We start from the raw sequence: 17,221 nt of genomic DNA, 5'->3' as shown, positions 1-17,221 counted from the left end.
CCAGTCTGGGCGACGGAGTGAGACTCCAACTCAAAAAATAAAAATAAAAATAAATAAAAAGTATCCTCCCCTTCAGGACAGGCCTTTCAACAAATGGTGCTGGGAAAACTGGATGTCCATATGCAGAAGAATGAACGTGGACCCTTATCTAATACTGCATACAAACATTAATTCAAAATGGGTTAAAGACCTAAATGTAAGACATTAAACTATAAATCTCTTGGGAGAAAACAGAGAGTAAAAGCTCCATGACATTGGATTTGGCAATGATTTCTTGGATATGACACCAAAGGCATAAGCAACAAAAGAAAGAAATCAACAAATTGGACTTTATGGAAGTTAAAAAATATTTTGCATCAGAAGGCTGGGCATGGTGGCTCAAGCCTGTAATTCCAGCACTTTGGGAGGTCGAGGCGAGAGGATTACCTTAGCCTAGGGCTTCGAGACCAGCCTGGGCAACTTGGTGAGACCTCATCTCTACAATAAATTTTAAACAATTAGCCAGGCGTGGTAGCGTGTGCCTGTAGTTCCAGCTACTTGGAAGGCTGAGGCAGAAGGATCCCCTGAGCCCAGCAGGTTGAGGCTGCAGTGGCTGTGAGCATGCCACTGCACTCCAGCCTGGGTGACGAGTGAGACTCCGACTCAAAAAAAAAAAAAAAAAAACTAAAACAAAGAAGCAATTCAAGTGTTCACTGATAGATGAGTGGATAAGAAAACTGTGGTATATCCACCCAACGGAATATTATTCAATCTTAAAAAGGAAGTAAATTCTGATATATGCGGCAACATAGACAAACCTTGAGGACATTAAGCTAGGTGAAATAAGCCAGTCACAAAAAGATGAATACTGTGCGAGTCCATTTATATGAGATATCTAGAACAGAGATAGAAAGTAGAGTGGTGGCTGTCAAGGCCCAGGGGAGTCAGAATGAGAAGTCATTGTTTCATGCAGAGTTTCAGTTTTACAATATGAGTCATGGGGATGGATGGTGGTGATGGCTGCACATTATGAGTGTATTTGATAACACTGAACTGTACACTCAAAAATAGTTCAGATAGAACATTTTCATTTTGTGTATTTTTTTTTTTTACTACACTTTTAAAAAAGAATACCTGACCTCATGACCCTTTCCAAATACTGGCCCCTTTTACTGTTCCTTTTGTAGTTTACTTTCTTTTTTTTATTTAATTCTTAATTTTATTTTTTTGAGTCAGAGTCTCACTCTGTCACCCAGGCTGGAGTTCCATGGCACGCTCACGGCCGCCCCAGCATCGAACTGCTGGGTTCAGGCGATCCTTCCTCCTTAGCCTTCCAAGTAGTCAGAACTACAGGCATGCACTACCAAGCCTGGCTAATTTTTTGATATATTGTAGAGATGATGTCTCACCAAGTTTCCCAGACTGGTCTCGAACCCCTGATTTCAGGCAGTCCTCTCACTTCGGCCTCCCAAAGTGCTGGGATTACAGACTTGAGCCACCGCGCCCAGTCTGTTTTTATTTTATTTTATTTTAAAGCTGTGGGGTACAATTCAGGATGTAGCGAGCTTTCTCCAGAGTTGCCTAAGCTTGTTTCTCTACTTCCTCACTACTATCCACTCTTCAACCCACTCCAGTCTGATGAGGGCACCTGTCCCCGACCATGCCACTGAGCCAGTGACCTCTGTGTTGCTAAATCCACTGGTCACTTCTCTGGGCTCATGTCATTGGATCTTTCGGCAGCACATGACACAGTTTTCAAGCCCTTCTGGAAAATCTCCACTTGGCTTCAGATGCAGAAACTTTCCTGGGTTTTTACCTATCTCTTTGGCTACTTCTCTTTGCCCTCCTTTGCTAGACACTCCTCTTCCCAACTTCTAAACTCTGAAGGCCCCTGGGCTCCCCCTCAGACTCTCCTCTCCTCTAGCTGCCCTCCTTCCCAGGCGATCTCAGCCAGCCCTGTGGCTTTAACTCCCTCTCTAGACCTGCTGCTTCCAAGTGGACACCTCTGGCGTGGCCCTCACCCCGAGCCCTGAGTCTAACACAACTGTCCTGTAACATCTCTATGTGGACAGCTCACGGACAGCAGAACTTAGCACATCAAAATCAAACTCCTGGTTCTCCCCTTAACCCATGTGTCCACTAGTGTTCCTCCACTGCAGTTAATGAGCCGCCAGCCATCCGGTGTCCAAGCCCAAAGGCCCAAAACTCATTCACAATCCTGCCATTTCCCCTGCATCGAGTCCAGTAACCGGACCGGGAGCAAGTATGGCCATCTCCGCAATGAAATGAATTCTCCAGGTTGCCCATTTTTCTTGGGTTCTATTGCTGTGACCCTGGCCCTAGCCCTGTCCTGTCACCCAGGTCATGCCTCACCCATCACCTTGCTTTGACTCTTGCCCCTTGCAGTCTGTGCTTTAATTTGAAAGCCTTAGTAGCTCATTGTAAGCTTATTGGCTTGGAATAAAATCCATGTTCTGTCTAGGATTGAGACAGTCCTGTGTTGTCAGGCCCCTGCCTGTCTTCCTGCCATTGCTCCCACCTTCCTCCTGCAGCTTACCCTCAACCTTTCTGACCACACAGGCCATCGGTCAGCCTCCATCACTCCAAGCTCATTCCCTCTTAGAGGCAAGTCAGTGATTTCCTACCCAAGGATGTGAACTAGGACGCTGAAAATCACCTGCAAAACACATCCCGATGCTCAGAATCCTGCCCTTTGAGTCATTCCCTAGACCCCAACCCAGCATTGTTTTGAAAACACAGCTGTGCTGGTGTGCCAGACCGCCTGATCAACCATGGGCTGCATGACTTCCTGGTCAGACTGGCTGTGGAACAGTGGGCAAGTGACTCTGTGTCTACGAGCCTCCATTTTCTCACCTTTACAAGGGGATTCCCGGGCGCGATGGCTCATACTTGTAATCCCAGCACTTTGGGAGGCAGAGGTGAGAGAACGATCTGAGCCCAGGAGTTCAAGACCAGCCTGGGCGACATGGCAAGACCTCATCTCTACATCAGAAAAATTAGCTGGGTGTGGTGGTGCACACCTGTATTTCCAGCTACTTGGAAGGCTGAGGTGGAAGGATTGCTGGAGCCCAGGAGGTCGAGGATGCAGTAGCCATGAGCATGAAACTGCACTCTAGTCTGGGTAACAGAGTGAGACTCCCGACTCAATAAATAAATAAGAGAGGTGATAATCCTAACTCAAAGGACTGCTGAGAGGGTTACATAAGTGCATGTAAAGACATCCCGGTCTGCAGAAATCCCACGTTGAGTCTGCATGCTGCCTTTGTTAACAATGAAAATGGCTCCCGTTTTCCAAGGTCTGGGAGGAGGGGTGCTCCACTACCAAGGCGAGGCATGTTCAACATCCTTGGACACTCAAGCGGCCCCGAGGGAGGCAATGCTGTGACCCCTACTGACAGATAAGAAAACTGGGGCCCCAAGTCCATTAAACACGTTTAAATGGGAAAAAAATCTGTTGGCTGGGCGCCGTAGCTCAAGTCTATAACCCCAGCACTTTGGGAGGCCAAGGTGAGAGGACTGCTAGAGTCCAGGGGTTCGAGACCAGCCTAGGCAACTTGGTGAGACCTCATCTCCACAATAAATAAAAAATTAGCTGGGTGTGGTGGCACGTGCCTATGCTTCCAGCTACTTAGAAGGCTGAAGTGGAAGGATCGCCTGAGCCCAGTGGGTAGAGGTTGCAGTGGCCGGGAGCGTGCCACGGCACTCCAGCCTGGGCGACAGAGTGAGACTCCAACTCAAAAAAAAAAAAAAAAAAATGCTTAGCACATGGTGTTACATCAAGAGACCTGGTTGGGAAGCGAGGAGGACACAGGCTGGGACCCTGGCCCCATCTCACCAGCTGCAGGACCTGGGGCCTCAATTTTCTCATGAGAAAAAATAAGAACCCGCCTCACTGAGTTGCTGGAACAAGTAACTGATCAAACACGTGAGAATCTCTACTGGGGCTGGACTTTGCTCTCGTTCTCCTGCTGCTGGTCACGTCCAGGATAGAACTCCTTGTGAAATTTCTGCCTTTCCACTGGAGTCTGAATGGTTCTTACTGGTTTTCTATCTCTAAAATCACCCCAAGCCCAGTATAGTAGGTGTTCCATTCACATAAACTTTTCAAAAATCACATTCTTGCTATACCATTTCCTGTAACCCACTCAATATTTACAAGGACATTTTAAGTGTCCCTATCTTAGAGATGTGAGAACTGAGGCTCAGAGAGGTTAAAGGGACTCACCCACAGTCACCAAGTCACTAAGAGGTGAGGTCCAGGCTTGAATCTAAGTCTCCCCACTGCAAATCCTGTGCCATTAGCTACATTTAGATTTGCCTTAGGATGCCAGAACCCAGAGGGATGTTAGAGGTGATTCTTGCTCAAACTCCTTCCATTACACATGAGGAAAGCTGAGGCCGCAAAAGGCTAGCAATTCCCCTGGTGATGACAGAACCAGGGCCAGGACCCAGGTCCCAAGACTGCAGTGGCTTCTTCTCTGGATGTGGCTTCTGGTGCTCAGATCCCAGAACAACTTACTTCAGGCCGTGTGTGTGTGTGTGTGTGTGTGTGTGTGTGTGTTTACCTTCAGGGAAACTCCCTCCTACTCCTTTCAGCAGGGACGACAGCACCAGTCCGAGGCCATGTGTGGCAAGGATGGAAGGAGCAGCTGTGATACAAGAGCTGGCTTCCGGGCTGGCCCCACCAGTAGTGCTCTGTAAGCCGCTACTCCTCTCTGGGCCTCAGACTCTTGATGGATAAAACTGAGGTAAAAACGTTGCTCTTGCTTATGCTGTGGGGTCTCAGAGGGCAAATGGAGTGAGGTGCTTCTAACTTTGGAGCACTGTGCACATATTGACAGTTGAGTGAGGAGGCAGAGGAAGAGGAGGAGGGACAAAAGGGTGGGGCACAAGTCTGGAATAGGAGATAGGTACCGGGGAGGTGCCCAGAGGGACAGATGGCTGGCACATGGTGAAGTCCTGGTCCCTAGATGAGGCCGACAGACAGACACAAGGAGAAATCACTAGAGAAGAGTTGGGAGCCTGGGCTCTTGGCCCAGCTCTGCCATCAACTTGCTGTGTGACCTTAGGGATGCCTCTTGCCTTCTCTGGGCCTCAGTTTATTCATGTGCGAAAAGAAGTTTTGAATGAGATGAGGGGACAGCTCTCATGTAAAGGGCCAGAGAGTATTTTAGGCTTTGTGGGACACTTGTGGTCTCTCTCACAAAGTAATCTTTTTCTTTCCCCTCACAACTCTTTAAAAATGTAAAAACCATCCTTAGTTCATGGGTCATATAAAAACAGGCCAGGTTTGGCCTGTAGACAATAGTTTGCCAACCTCTGAGTTACAGAAATGGAAATACACCCTGTGTTCTGCTGCATCCCTGCCAAGCCTCTCCCACCAGGCCAGTTCTAGCTGTGTATTTAAACACAACAAACTGCTGCAAAAAAACCCAAAAAGTGTAACACTGGCCTGCACAGCCTTGAAGAATCCTGCGGCCTAACCTGAGGTGTGATCCTAGTAGGGGCAGAAACCACTGGGAGGATCCTCCATTTCTACTCCCACCCTCCTTGGGAAGCTCTCAGGGACTTCTGCCTCTTTGCTCCCAGGCAACTTCCCCACACAACCTCCCATCAGGTGTAGCCACTTATAGCTGTATCATCCACCACCCAGCCAGGGGTAAGCCCTTGAACCAGGAGCCTCTTCCTTTATTTTGTGCCCTATGGAGGGAGCACTGGGTTAGTAGTGTGTGGACCAAAGTTCCAAGCATAGCTCTGTTACCTCCCAGCTGGGAGACCTTGGGTAAATTACATCACCTTGCTGCCTCAGTTTATTTATCTCTAAATTGGGAACAATAAAATCTACCTCAAGAATTGCTATGAGAAGTAATGTGATATTGGATGTACCTGGCACACAGTCACAGTTCAAAAAAACCTGTTATTATCTCCTGAGAAAGTCTTGAGCACGCCTCAAAAACCATGTAGTTTTCACTTACTGTGGGCTTACTGAGTGCCAGGAGTTTTGCCATTAGTGTCATAGAAGTAGCAGTACCAGTGGTCATGGCAGTGATGCCAATAGTAGCTAACAGTGCCAAACACTGCTCTAGGGCATTACCCATATTAATTCATTAATCTGCAGGGTATAGTGGCTCACTCCTATAATACCAGCATTTTGTGAGGCAGAGGTGAGAGGACTGCCTGAGCTCAGGGATTTGAGACCAGTTTGGACAACTTGGCCAGGCCTCATCTCTACAATAAAATCAAAACATTAGCTGGGTATGGTGGTGCATGCCTGTAGTTCCAGTTACTTGGAAGGCTGAGGCAGAAAGATCACTTGAGCCCAGCAGGTCGAGGCTGCGGTGGTTGTAAGCATGCCATTGCACTCCACCCTGGGTGACAAAGTGAGACTCCAACTCAAAAAAAAAACAAAAACATCCCAATCCTTACAACAACCTATGACCCCATGAGCTTCTATGCCCAACTCACAGACGAGAAAATGGAGGCAAAGAGAGGTTAAGTGACTTGTCCAAGATCACACAGCTGGTAAGTGCCCTCCTATGCATTAGCCTCCCTAGGGAGGCTTAATAAAGCATCAAGTACAAGGTACATGTGTAGGGGAAAACTGAACCCCCAGCTGCTAGGTAGACAGGAGGTCTCCAACAAACACTGATGTGGAAGAGAAAACCAAAGCCAGTCGCTCTCCCCACCTCTTGTCCCTCTGGACAGAGGACTCTACCTGAGGATGCTGTGGGTTCCATGATCCCAGGGTCAGTGTTGCTGCTGGGCTGGGTGGAGTCAGGGCTGGGACTGAGAATGGCGGTGGAGGGGAAGGGCTCCTCGGAAGGACTGTCTGGCTCCTGCACCTCCTCTGGGCACAGGTAGACCTCAATGGGCCCTTGGGTGCTCTTGAGATATATTTGCAGGTTCTCCTGGAGGAGGAAGAGAAGCCAGGTCATGGGTCTGGGCATCTGAACACATACCCGTGGGTCAATGTGTACAGATGGACATATGTGGTTGCCACCGTCCGTATGAGCAAGTTTAGCTCCTAAGCTGGGTACTGAGGCCTGCTCCATCGGCCTAGGGTGGATATCCACTGTTTCTGCCATCTGGGCTCCAAGGCCCCTTCTTTCAGGAAGAACATCTTGATTTTCCTTTGGGAAATCACTCCTCTCCACTCTCGGGTACATTTGCTGGACTTGTGGGAAATGGAAGCTCCCTTCCCACTGGGTTTATTGAACTGGTGTCATAAAAGCTATCGCTTGGCCGGGCTTGGTGGCTCAGCCTGTAATCCCGCGCCTTGGGAGGCCAAGGTGAGTGAATTGCCTGAGCCCGCGGGTTCGAGACCCGCCTGGGCAACTTGGCGAGAACTCATCTCTACAATAAATCAAAAAATTAGCTGGGCGTGGTAGCGTACACCTGTAGTTCCAGCTACTTGGAAGGCTGAGGCGGAAGGATCGCCGGAGCCCAGCAGGTCAAGGCTGCGGTGGCCGGGAGCAGCCACTGCACTCCAGTCTGGGTGGCAGAGTGAGACTCCAACTCAAAAAAAAAAAGCTATCGCTGGCTGGGCCCAGTGCCTCGTGCCAGTAATCCTAGCACTTTGGGAGGCTGAGGTGGGAGAATCACTGGAGCCCAGGAGGTCGAGGCTGCAGTGAGCTGTGATCATGCCACCGCACTCCAGCCTGGGTGACAGATGAATCTAACAGACAAAACAGAATGTAACTGTGTCATTATGCCAAATATATCCCAGTGAATAGAGATTAAGTGTGATGGAAAAGCACAGGTGGTTATAAAGTCTGGGGGTAATCAGGGAAGGCTTCCTTGAGGAAGTGACATTTGAGTTGAGACCTACAGGATGAATAGCAGTAAACCAGGGAGAGAAAGGGAAGAGCATTTCAGCTGGGAGAACAGCAGGTGTGAAGGTCTTTCCCAAGGAATGAGTTTAGTGTGCTGGGGAAACTGCGGACAGGTCAGTGTGACCAAAGCAAAGACAGATGGGACAGTATGGGAGAAAAGATGGAGGTCAGCTGGGGTCACAGCACCTAAGGCCTCATGGGAAGTGCTAAGAATTTTGGACTTTAACCTGGGAGAGCTTGATCAGCATGAAAGGATTTTCATGAGTGCTAACATCGTTGTGTATGGACACGTATAGGCTGCATCACGCAGGAACCCAGGGTTGGTGGGATGCAGAAAGAAGCCAGGAACAGAGATTTTCTCAGGCCAGGACTCAGTCTCTGTGGCTTTTTCCAGCTTCTGCCACTTCTGCCCAAGCCTGAAGGTCACCATTATAGCCACAAACACCAGAACAGACCTGAGAAGCTCGGGGCTGGACAGTGCCGAGACCAGAGTCTACAGAGCCGCCAGGGCCCCCCAACCCTGCTCCCCACCAAATGCTTCCCCTCACCTCAGTCCTGTCAGGCACTTCCAGTCTCGTCTGCGGAGGGGCCTTGACAGCGATCACCGTCTGTTCCTTAAAGTTGCCAACAGCACGGATATCCTGGTAAGTCACATAGGCCAGTGTAGGGGCAGAAGAGTCAAGAAAAGTGACTGGTCAAACTTCAAACCACCAGCCTGCAAAGCAGGGCTGTTACAACCTCTCCTAGGCCTCTGAACATCACTTTCCCACTCCTTGTAGAGCTGAGAAATAATGAAAATCAACCAGGTACAGTGGCTCGTGCCTGTAATCCCAGCGCTTTGGGAGGCTGAGGAGGATGGACTGCTTGAGGCCAGGAGTCTGAGATCAACTGTTTCTATCAATTTGTCAAAAGAAAAGAAACAACTAAAATCTATAACTTGTTCTTTTAATCTCACAAGCTACCTTGGATCCCTTTAGAAAGCCAGTAGGGGTATAAATTATTTTAAAATGCTACCTTATATCAACTTTTTATGTAAAGGCTTCATCTCAGATCATTAGCTCTGAGAAGGCAGGGAAGCATTTTATTTTTTTACATTTCTCACAGTGCCTAGCATCCTTCCAAAACTACAAGGTCAGATCCAAAAACCAATTAGACATGAAACCATTTGGAAAAATACACACAAGAACCCTAGCAAAGTCCATGCTCTTTGACCTCATCATTTCAATCCTAGAAATCCAACCGAGAGAAATAAGTGAAAATATGGGAAAATGTTCTCCATACAAAGATATTCATTGCTACTATCCTTATAAAAGCAGAAATCTAGACTCAATTTAGCTAGCTATATAGGCCTTATCAACAAACCAGAGTGTAGTCTGAGTAGGACAGCCTCAAACCATTTTAAATATGAGTTTGAACCATACAAAGCTGTTTGTTTATAGGTAAAAAGTAGTTGAATATCAGCAATTTCATGTGGGTCAGCCACATAGGAAGGTTATATAACATAGAAAAATGTCTGTGGTACCCAGGCATGGTGGCTCACACCTATAATCCCAGCACTTTGGGAGGCAGAGGCGAGCAGATTGCTTGAGTCCAGGTGTTGGAGACCAGCCTGGGCAACTTAGCGAGACTTCGCCTCTACAACAAATCCAAAAATTAGCAGGGCATGGTAGCGTGCGCTTGTAGTTCCAGCTACTTGGAAGACTGAAGGGGAAGGATCACCTGAGCCCAGGGTGGCTATAAGCGTGCCACTGCATTCCAGCCTGGGTGACAGACCGAGATTCCAACTCAAAAGAAAAAAGTCTGTGGTGATATATTAAGTAGAGAAAAGTGGAAACATAAAAAATGTTATGTTCAGCAGGTACATAGTTATAAGTAGCACATACCCTGTGCACAGGTAAGGAACAATGGCTGGCTGGGCTCAGGGGCTGAGCCTGTAATCCCAGTACTTTGGGAGGCCGAGGTAAGTGGATTGCCTAAGCCTGCAGGTTCGAGACCAGCCTGGGCAACTTGGCGAGTCCTCATATCTACAATAAATAAAAAATTAGCTGGGTGTGGTAGCATGCGCCTGTAGTTCCGGCTACTTGGAAGCCTGAGGCAGAAGGATCAACAGAGCCCAGCAGGTCGACGCTGGGGTGGCTGTGAGTGTGTGCCACTGCACTCCAGCCTGGGCAACAGAGTAAGACTCCAACTCAAAAAAAAAAAAAAAAAAAAGGAACAATGCTATGTTAAGATGGCAGCTCATTATTTATCTTTTTCTCCATTTTCCAGATTTAAAGAAATGTACCTGGTTCGTTTTTAATAGTGTGAAAGAAACTTTAACAGACTAAAGAGGAAAAGCAAGCCGGGCTCGGTGGCTCAGCCTGTAATCCCGCGCCTTTGGGAGGCTGAGGTGAGTGAATTGCCTGAGCCCACGGGTTCGAGACCCGCCTGGGCAACTTGGTGAGACCTCATCTCTACAATAAATCAAAAAATTAGCCGGGCATGGTAGCACGTGCCTGTAGCTCCAGCTACTCGGAAGGCTGAGGCGGAAGGATCGCCGGAGCCCAGCAGGTTGAGGCTGCGGTGGCCAGGAGCATGCCACTGCCCTCCAGCCTGGGTGACAGAGTGAGACTCCAACTCAAAAAAAAAAGAGGAAAAGCAGCCAGGTATAGTGGCTCATGCCTATAATCCCAGCACTTTGGGAGGCCAAGGTGGGAGGACTGCTTGAGCCTAGGAGTTTGAGATCAGTCTGGACAACATAACAAGACGTTGTCTCTATACAAATGAAAAAAAAAAATTAGCCAGGCATGGTGGCGCACACCTATAGTCCCAGCTACTCAGGAGGCTGAGGCGGAAGGATTGTTTAAGCCCAAGAGCTCAAGGCTGCAGTGAGCCATGATGGCACCACTGCACTCCAGCCTGGGTGAGAGTGAAACCCCAACTCAGAAAAAAAAGAGAAAAAAACCACAGAGGAGCCGGACTTGGTGGCTCAGCCTGTAATCCCACACTTTAGGAGGCTGAGGTGAGTGAATTGCCTAAGCCCGCAGGTTCAAGACCCGCCTGGGCAACTTGGCAAGACCTCATCTCTACAATAAACCAAAAAAATTAGCCGGGCGTGATAGCGTGTGCCTGTAGTTCCAGCTACTTGGAAGGCTGAGGCGGAAGGATCGCCTGAGCCCAGCAGGTTGAGGCTGTGGTGGCCAAGAGCGTGCCACTGCACTCCGGTCTGGGCAATAGAGTGAGACTCCAACTCAAAAAAAAAAAAACCAAAACACAGAGGAAGGAAGCAATATAGGTGCCAGACGCTTAAGGGGTTTCATCACTAGCCATTCTAGGCCTTATCAATAGCCATTCTAGGCCCTATCAATAAACCAGAAACTAGTCTGAGTAGGACAGCCCCAAACCATTTCAATTATGAGGTTGGATCATATGAAATTGCTTGTTTATCGGTAACAAGTGGTTGAGAAAGTGGTAGTCCCTGTAGGAAGTACAGAATCGACTCAGGACGGATATAAACATGCCACAGGCCCCAGTCCCCTGACCCTTCCCTCCACCACGAGGATATCTCTTGTTGGCCTTGTCCTCAGTCAGGTGCTTGAAGCTCAGCGAGCAGCTCTGGATGAGCTGGTCCAGGGTCTGCTCTGTGTTCATCAGCTCCTTCAGCTCCTGCCCCAGCTGTTGCTGCTTCCCGGGTCGACTGGGATCTTCAAACATTCCCCTGCCTCTGGGAACAGAGCAGCCCCCCAGTGTCAGTCCTAGTCCACCTCCAGCGGCCCCAGCCCCGGTGCTGCTGTGCAAAGCTGCACAGATGGTGTGGGTGAAACTCCGGAAAGAGGCCACTCAAGTGAGGGTGTCCCCGGGGTTGTGCAGATCAGGGGACGTGCCTAGGTCCCAGGGAGCTGCCAGGGATTGGAACTTGAGGCTTGGAGGTTGGGCCAGGGAGAAGACAGAAGTCAAGGTCTGAACTCCACTTTTGGGGGCTCTCAACTCTGTTCATCTCAATGCCTCAGCCTCCTTCCAAACAGCAGGGAACTAAAGTAACCTCAACCCTGACTCTCCACCTGGGTTCTCTCAGGGTTTATGCCAGTCAGGGGCTGTAGGACAGCTCTTTAAGACTTTGCAGCCTGGGCACGGTGGCTCAAGCCTGTAACCCTAGCACTCTGGGAGGCCGAGGCGCAAGGATTGGCTGAACCCACAGGTTGGAGACCAGCCTGGGAAACTTGGTGAGACCTCGTTTCTACAATAAATAAAAAAAAGGGCGGGGTAGTGCATGCCTGTGGTTCCAGCTACTTGGAAGGCTGAGACGGAAGGATCATCTGAGCCCAGCAGGTTGAGGCTGCGGTGGCCATGAGCGTGCCACTGCACTCCAGTCTGGGCGACAGTAAGACTCTGACTCAAAAAAAAAAAAAAAAAGACCTTGCCAAAGTGGGCAGAGTGAGGAGGCTGGAATGCTCATATCTCAGATCTGAAGGGGCCGGGTTACTCCTTCTCAGTTCTCAGGGGACTTCCCTAAGCAAGAAAAGGGCGAGTTTGGGATCCCTGACTCAAGAGGAAGAACCTGGGGTCGTCTTAGGCCTTTCCACCTCCTAGAAATCGTTCTCCTCCCTGACCCGCGGCGCCATGACTCCAGCAGGCCCACCTGTGCTTCCACCGGCACCGCCAATGCCTTGGCTCCGCCCCCAGAGCAAAGGCCCATTGGCTGTGGCTCGTGGCCCACCCCCAGCGCTTGTGCCCATTGGATGTGCCTCCCAGCCCCGCCCCCGGCATGCACAGCCACTGGCTCTTGCCCCTGGCACAAGCACCCTTTGGACGGTGCGCCGGGCAGCCCAGGCACTCACACCCACTGGATGTTGTTCTTGGCCTTCTTGCGGATGAGCTGGATGCCCTCCAGCACGTTGGTGATGTCATAGATGCGCCGCTTCTGCACATCCAGCACCTCGGCGGCCCAGTTCAGGTCCAGGACCCCGTCCTCCGACTCGCTCAGGAGGTAAATGAACTTCTTGGTGAGCAGTCCCAGCGACGTGTCATACCGAGTCTTCTCCCCAGGGGACTTGGGGGCTGAGGAAGAAAGAGGCCCAGTCGCAGATCGGGGAGGGCCAGCCCAGGGAACCTCCGCCATTGGCCTGCACCCCTTAAGTACCACCTTTCGCCATCCACCATCCACTTTCCAGTTTACAGAGCACTGTGAGGCAGGGGGGTCATCGCCATCGTCCAGACAGGGAACCACACGCCTCAGAGGGAAGGTGACTTGTTTAAGGCCTCACAGCCAGGGGCCAGTGTCAGGACTGGAAGCCAAGTGTCCTCACTCCAGGATCAGGGCACCTTTCCACCACAGCTTAGAGCAGCCACACCACCACCCGCAATATAACAACTGCTCCCATGGGCAGGTTATTGTTCTAAGTGCTTTCCACGTGCTAACACATTTGATCCTTACAACACCCTGTGAGGTTGGTGTATAACTATCCCCATTTTATAGATGGGAATACTGAGGCACAGACAGGTTAAGTGACGTTCTCAGCTCACTCAGCAAGACAGTGGCAAAGCTGGGATTCAAACCCAGGCAGTTTGGCTCCAGTCTTCTTTCTCAACTATTACCCTATCCTACCACTTATATGTCAGGAATTTGGAATTAGGGTTGGCAGAGAATGATAAGCCTAGATTTGAGAACATTTTTACACACACGCTTGCTTTTTCTTTCCATGTGTAGCCCAGTGATAATCTGAGAAGAATCCGTCCTATGGTATCACACAGGGTAGGTTAATGAAAAAGGTCCCTTTCTCAATGAAGCTGATGTCGAAAGACCATATATCAGCTGCAGCATCTTAAACCATAAGGGGACTTTTGCAATCAAGTGACTTCCAAGGCATAGAGCAAGTCAGTGGTCAAACTAGCTCTAGAACCTAAGTTTTCAAGAGTCTCAGATTCCTCTAGAAGGGGACTTTAGAATCCTTTAATACATAGATGGTAAGCATTTGGCATACAAGCTTCGTTAGGTTTTACACCCATGGCAGACATTACTAATTGATCAGTGTACTTTTTCTTACTAGCCACCGTGAGTAATGAAGAACCCTTCATTCAGTACAATGCTCTGGGCAGCATCTACCAATTAAATGGAGAGGAAACCTTTTTGCCATTCCTGATCTAGCTGTGTCTCCTTTTAAGATAAGACAACTAAGGGTCACAGAAGTGGTCAGTCAGACCAGGGCAAAGCCCTGCCAGGACTCCCAAATTCCTGACCTGTATGCTCCTTACCTAGCCACATGCTGTTTTCATTATGCCTCCAGTCCCTAAATCTAGTGTTCCTTCCAAACACTGTTGCTTAAACTCCTGCCCTAACCAGGAGATTGCCTCAAAATATCAACAAGCAGAAATCCCCTCCAATTTAGCTTAGGAAGGCAATCTGGGAGCCTCTGAATTTTAAAAACCTCTGAGGCAGCAAAGGCTGGATGAATCCAAGCTTCACTTCCCTTCAATCACTTATTTAGTTCTCTCTACATGTGGGAGAGAGACCCTGGCTAGCCCTTGCTCCTCTAAACTGGATTCTCTCTTTTAGGAAAGTTCACATTGGCCAGGCGCAGTGGCTCACATCTGTAATTCTAGCAATTTGGAGGCCAAGGTGGGTGAATTGCTTGAACCCAGGAGTTCCAGAGCAGCCTAGGCAATATAGCGAAACCTTGTCACCACAAAAATAATAATAATTAATAATAATTCATTAAAAATAGCTGGGGGGTCAGGTGTGATGGCTCAAGCCTGTAATCCCAGCACTTTTAGAGGCTGAGGTGAGAGGATTGCCTGAGCCCACGGCTTCATGACCTGCCTAGGCAACTTGGCAAGATCTCATCTCTACAACAAATCAAAAAATTAGCCAGGATGTGGTAGCACGCACCTGTAGTTCCAGCTACCTGGAAGGCTGAGGCAGAAGGATGGCCTGAACCCAGCAGGTCGACACTGGAGTGGCCGTGAGCATGTCACTGCACTCCAGCCTGGGCAACAGAGTGAGACTCCAACTAAAAAAAATAAAATAAAATAAAGAGTAGCTGGGCATGGTGGTGTGTGCCTGTAATCCCAGCTACTCAGGAGCCTGGTGGAGGGATTGCCTGAGCCCAGAAGGTTCAGGCTGTGATTATAATCATGCTACTGCATTCCAGCCTGGGCGACAGAATGGAACCCCAACTCAAAAACAAAGACAAAGTTCACATTGAACTAAATATTAAATTTTTTTTTAATTGTAAGATCCCGTTGAGTGTGCTAGCTCACCCCTATAATCCTAGCTGTTCAAGAGGCGGGAGGATCAGTTGGAGTCAAAAGTTCAAGGCCAGCCTGGGCAATATAGTGGGACTCTGTCTTTAAAAATAATTTTGAAAAACTAGTAAGCTCCCAAATCAAATGTTGGTCATCACATTTAGATCATGAGTGGTGTGTGGTGTGGCAGTAGTGTAAGACTTACATGTCAGGGCTCTAGTCCTGATTTCCACTTGTGAGCTGTGTGACTGTGGGGCAGTCAGTCACTCAAGCTCTCTGAATCTCAAGGTGCCTCATCAGCAAAAGGACAAGTGAGAGAACACACAGGACATTTTTGTAAGACTGAAAGTGACAAATATTATTTATGATGATCTAGCTGCCCTCTGCCCCTCCCCACCTCCAGACATCCCATCAGCACCACTTACTTTTGGGGCTAGGGAGGCCATCCACTCTGATGCCCTTCCCCTTGGGAGTTCGGAATTCAGGGACTGTAGGCCTCCCGACGCCCTCTAAGTCCAGTTTCCTTTTGGCCTTGGAGAAAGCGGGGAGAGAGACGCAGAGTTTGAGAATCATTCCTCTTTAAGCCTTTCCCGACCTGGGGCCACCAGCAGCCACCTTTGTGCCTTGGTTTACCACCAGTCCTGGTGAAAACACTACTGTACTTGGTAAGGAAATATTGGTGACCTGAGCGGTAGTTTTCATGGGAGGAAGTCCTACTATCTCAAGAGCAAATAAAGCTCCCATCCTCTGAGGCCCAGGCACCCTACTGAAGCCAGTCTGGGTTCCTTAACAACAGGCCCCAAGGCTACCTCTATGGGGCTCCCCACCTCTTCCCCTCCCCCCGCACCCAAAGGACCAAACGGGGAGGAAGCAGTGGGTGGGGCCTAAGCCACATCAGGCTGGGGAAAGGCTCCCCTGCTGAAGCAGCTGGCCCTGCCAGACGGCATGCCCATCACCGCGCCACAGCTGGCCCTTATCAGGGCGGGGCCGGGCATCCGCCCAGACCCAGGGGACTTCCTGGCTCAGTGCCACGCCCCAGGGAGGTGCCCACTTTGGGAAGCAGTGCAAACAACCCCCCACCCCATGTTGGGTTCCAGCTCAAGGGCCCCCGGGGCCTCTTGAATAGACCGAATTTGCCACTCTTTCTTTGTAGAGAGGGGCAGACAATTAATCCCTCCCCTGCGTCTTAAGGACAAGCAGCTGAGGCCACCCCGGCTCCTCCTCCCTGTTCCCGCCAAGCTTGAGAAACACCTGCTGGGGAAATCAAACCACAGACCCATCTGCTCGCACTCTGCACCCCATCGCCACCCGGCCCCAGTTAGGCCCAGAGCTGCACTGGCCCAGAAAGGGCCTCTCTCCCGGTTAGGCCTGGGCAGGGGCAGGGCTCGGGTACTGGGGCACAGGTCAGAGACCCATGCTTGAATCTCCAGCTCCTTACAGGCTGACCATGTGGCTTGGGGAAATGTTCCACACCTAGAAGCCTCAGTTTCCTCCTCTATAAAATGGGGCAGGAAATACCTATCTTAAGGGGCTATTGTAAGGATTCAGGCATGAAGTAAACTTCCAAAGAGTTCTCAGTCTGTGGCTCAGCACACAATAGGTATTAAGGAAATGCAGAGGCCCTTCCCTAAAATCTTCCTTGATTCACCCTTCTGGGGGTCACAGAGCCCCTTTCCTTCCTCCTTCCATCTCCCAGTCCCCTAGACACCCCTACCCTGGCAGGGACAGAGAGGCCTATTTTAACACTTGTTGGTGAGGTCATGCTCGGCAGGGCTGAGACTTCTAACCGCTGCTGAGCACAGCTGGGTTGACAGGTGTGGAGGGTGGTGACAGACCTTCCTGCTGTCAGTTCCCCTCCTCCCATTTGTCTCCTCCAGGAAGTCTTCCTGGACTGATTTGAGGAACCCTGCTTGGTTTGAGGAGCCTAGATATAACACTCTTCTCCTCTACTCCTACCCATGCCCAGACGCCATCCAAACACCTCTGGGCTCATTCCTCTTAAAGTCTCTCTCCAATATTTCTTGTCTACCCTCCTAACTGGTGAATCCTAAATTCTAGGAATCTAGTCCCAACCTGTCCCTAGAAAAAGGTGCAGGCAGCCGGGCTCGGTGGCTCAGCCTGTAATCCCGCACTTTGGGAGACTGAGGTGAGTGGATTGCCTGAGCCCG

At 49.8% G+C, this 17,221-nt stretch overlaps 1 protein-coding gene across 1 annotated transcript in view; it reads right to left on the bottom strand.

Annotated features, from left to right (window-relative positions):
• The window catches only part of E2F2 (E2F transcription factor 2), a 63,790-nt gene that overhangs the window by 1,651 nt on the left and 44,918 nt on the right, over positions 1-17,221 (bottom strand). Inside the window, exons 8-12 of the mRNA XM_021714315.1 lie at positions 15,479-15,584; positions 12,650-12,869; positions 11,377-11,535; positions 8,381-8,495; positions 6,716-6,908 (exon numbers count right to left, since the gene is read on the bottom strand). Coding sequence (XP_021569990.1) covers positions 6,716-6,908; positions 8,381-8,495; positions 11,377-11,535; positions 12,650-12,869; positions 15,479-15,584 — 793 coding nt within the window. The remainder of the gene's footprint in view (positions 1-6,715; positions 6,909-8,380; positions 8,496-11,376; positions 11,536-12,649; positions 12,870-15,478; positions 15,585-17,221) is intronic.

Source organism: Carlito syrichta, unplaced genomic scaffold (genome assembly GCF_000164805.1).
Source record: "Carlito syrichta isolate Samal-C Ts95f unplaced genomic scaffold, Tarsius_syrichta-2.0.1 Scaffold305620, whole genome shotgun sequence".
In the NCBI taxonomy this organism is placed as follows: Eukaryota; Metazoa; Chordata; class Mammalia; order Primates; family Tarsiidae; genus Carlito; species Carlito syrichta.
Note: the sequence above shows the minus strand (reverse complement) of the source record. Positions and strands in the feature narration are given on the sequence as shown.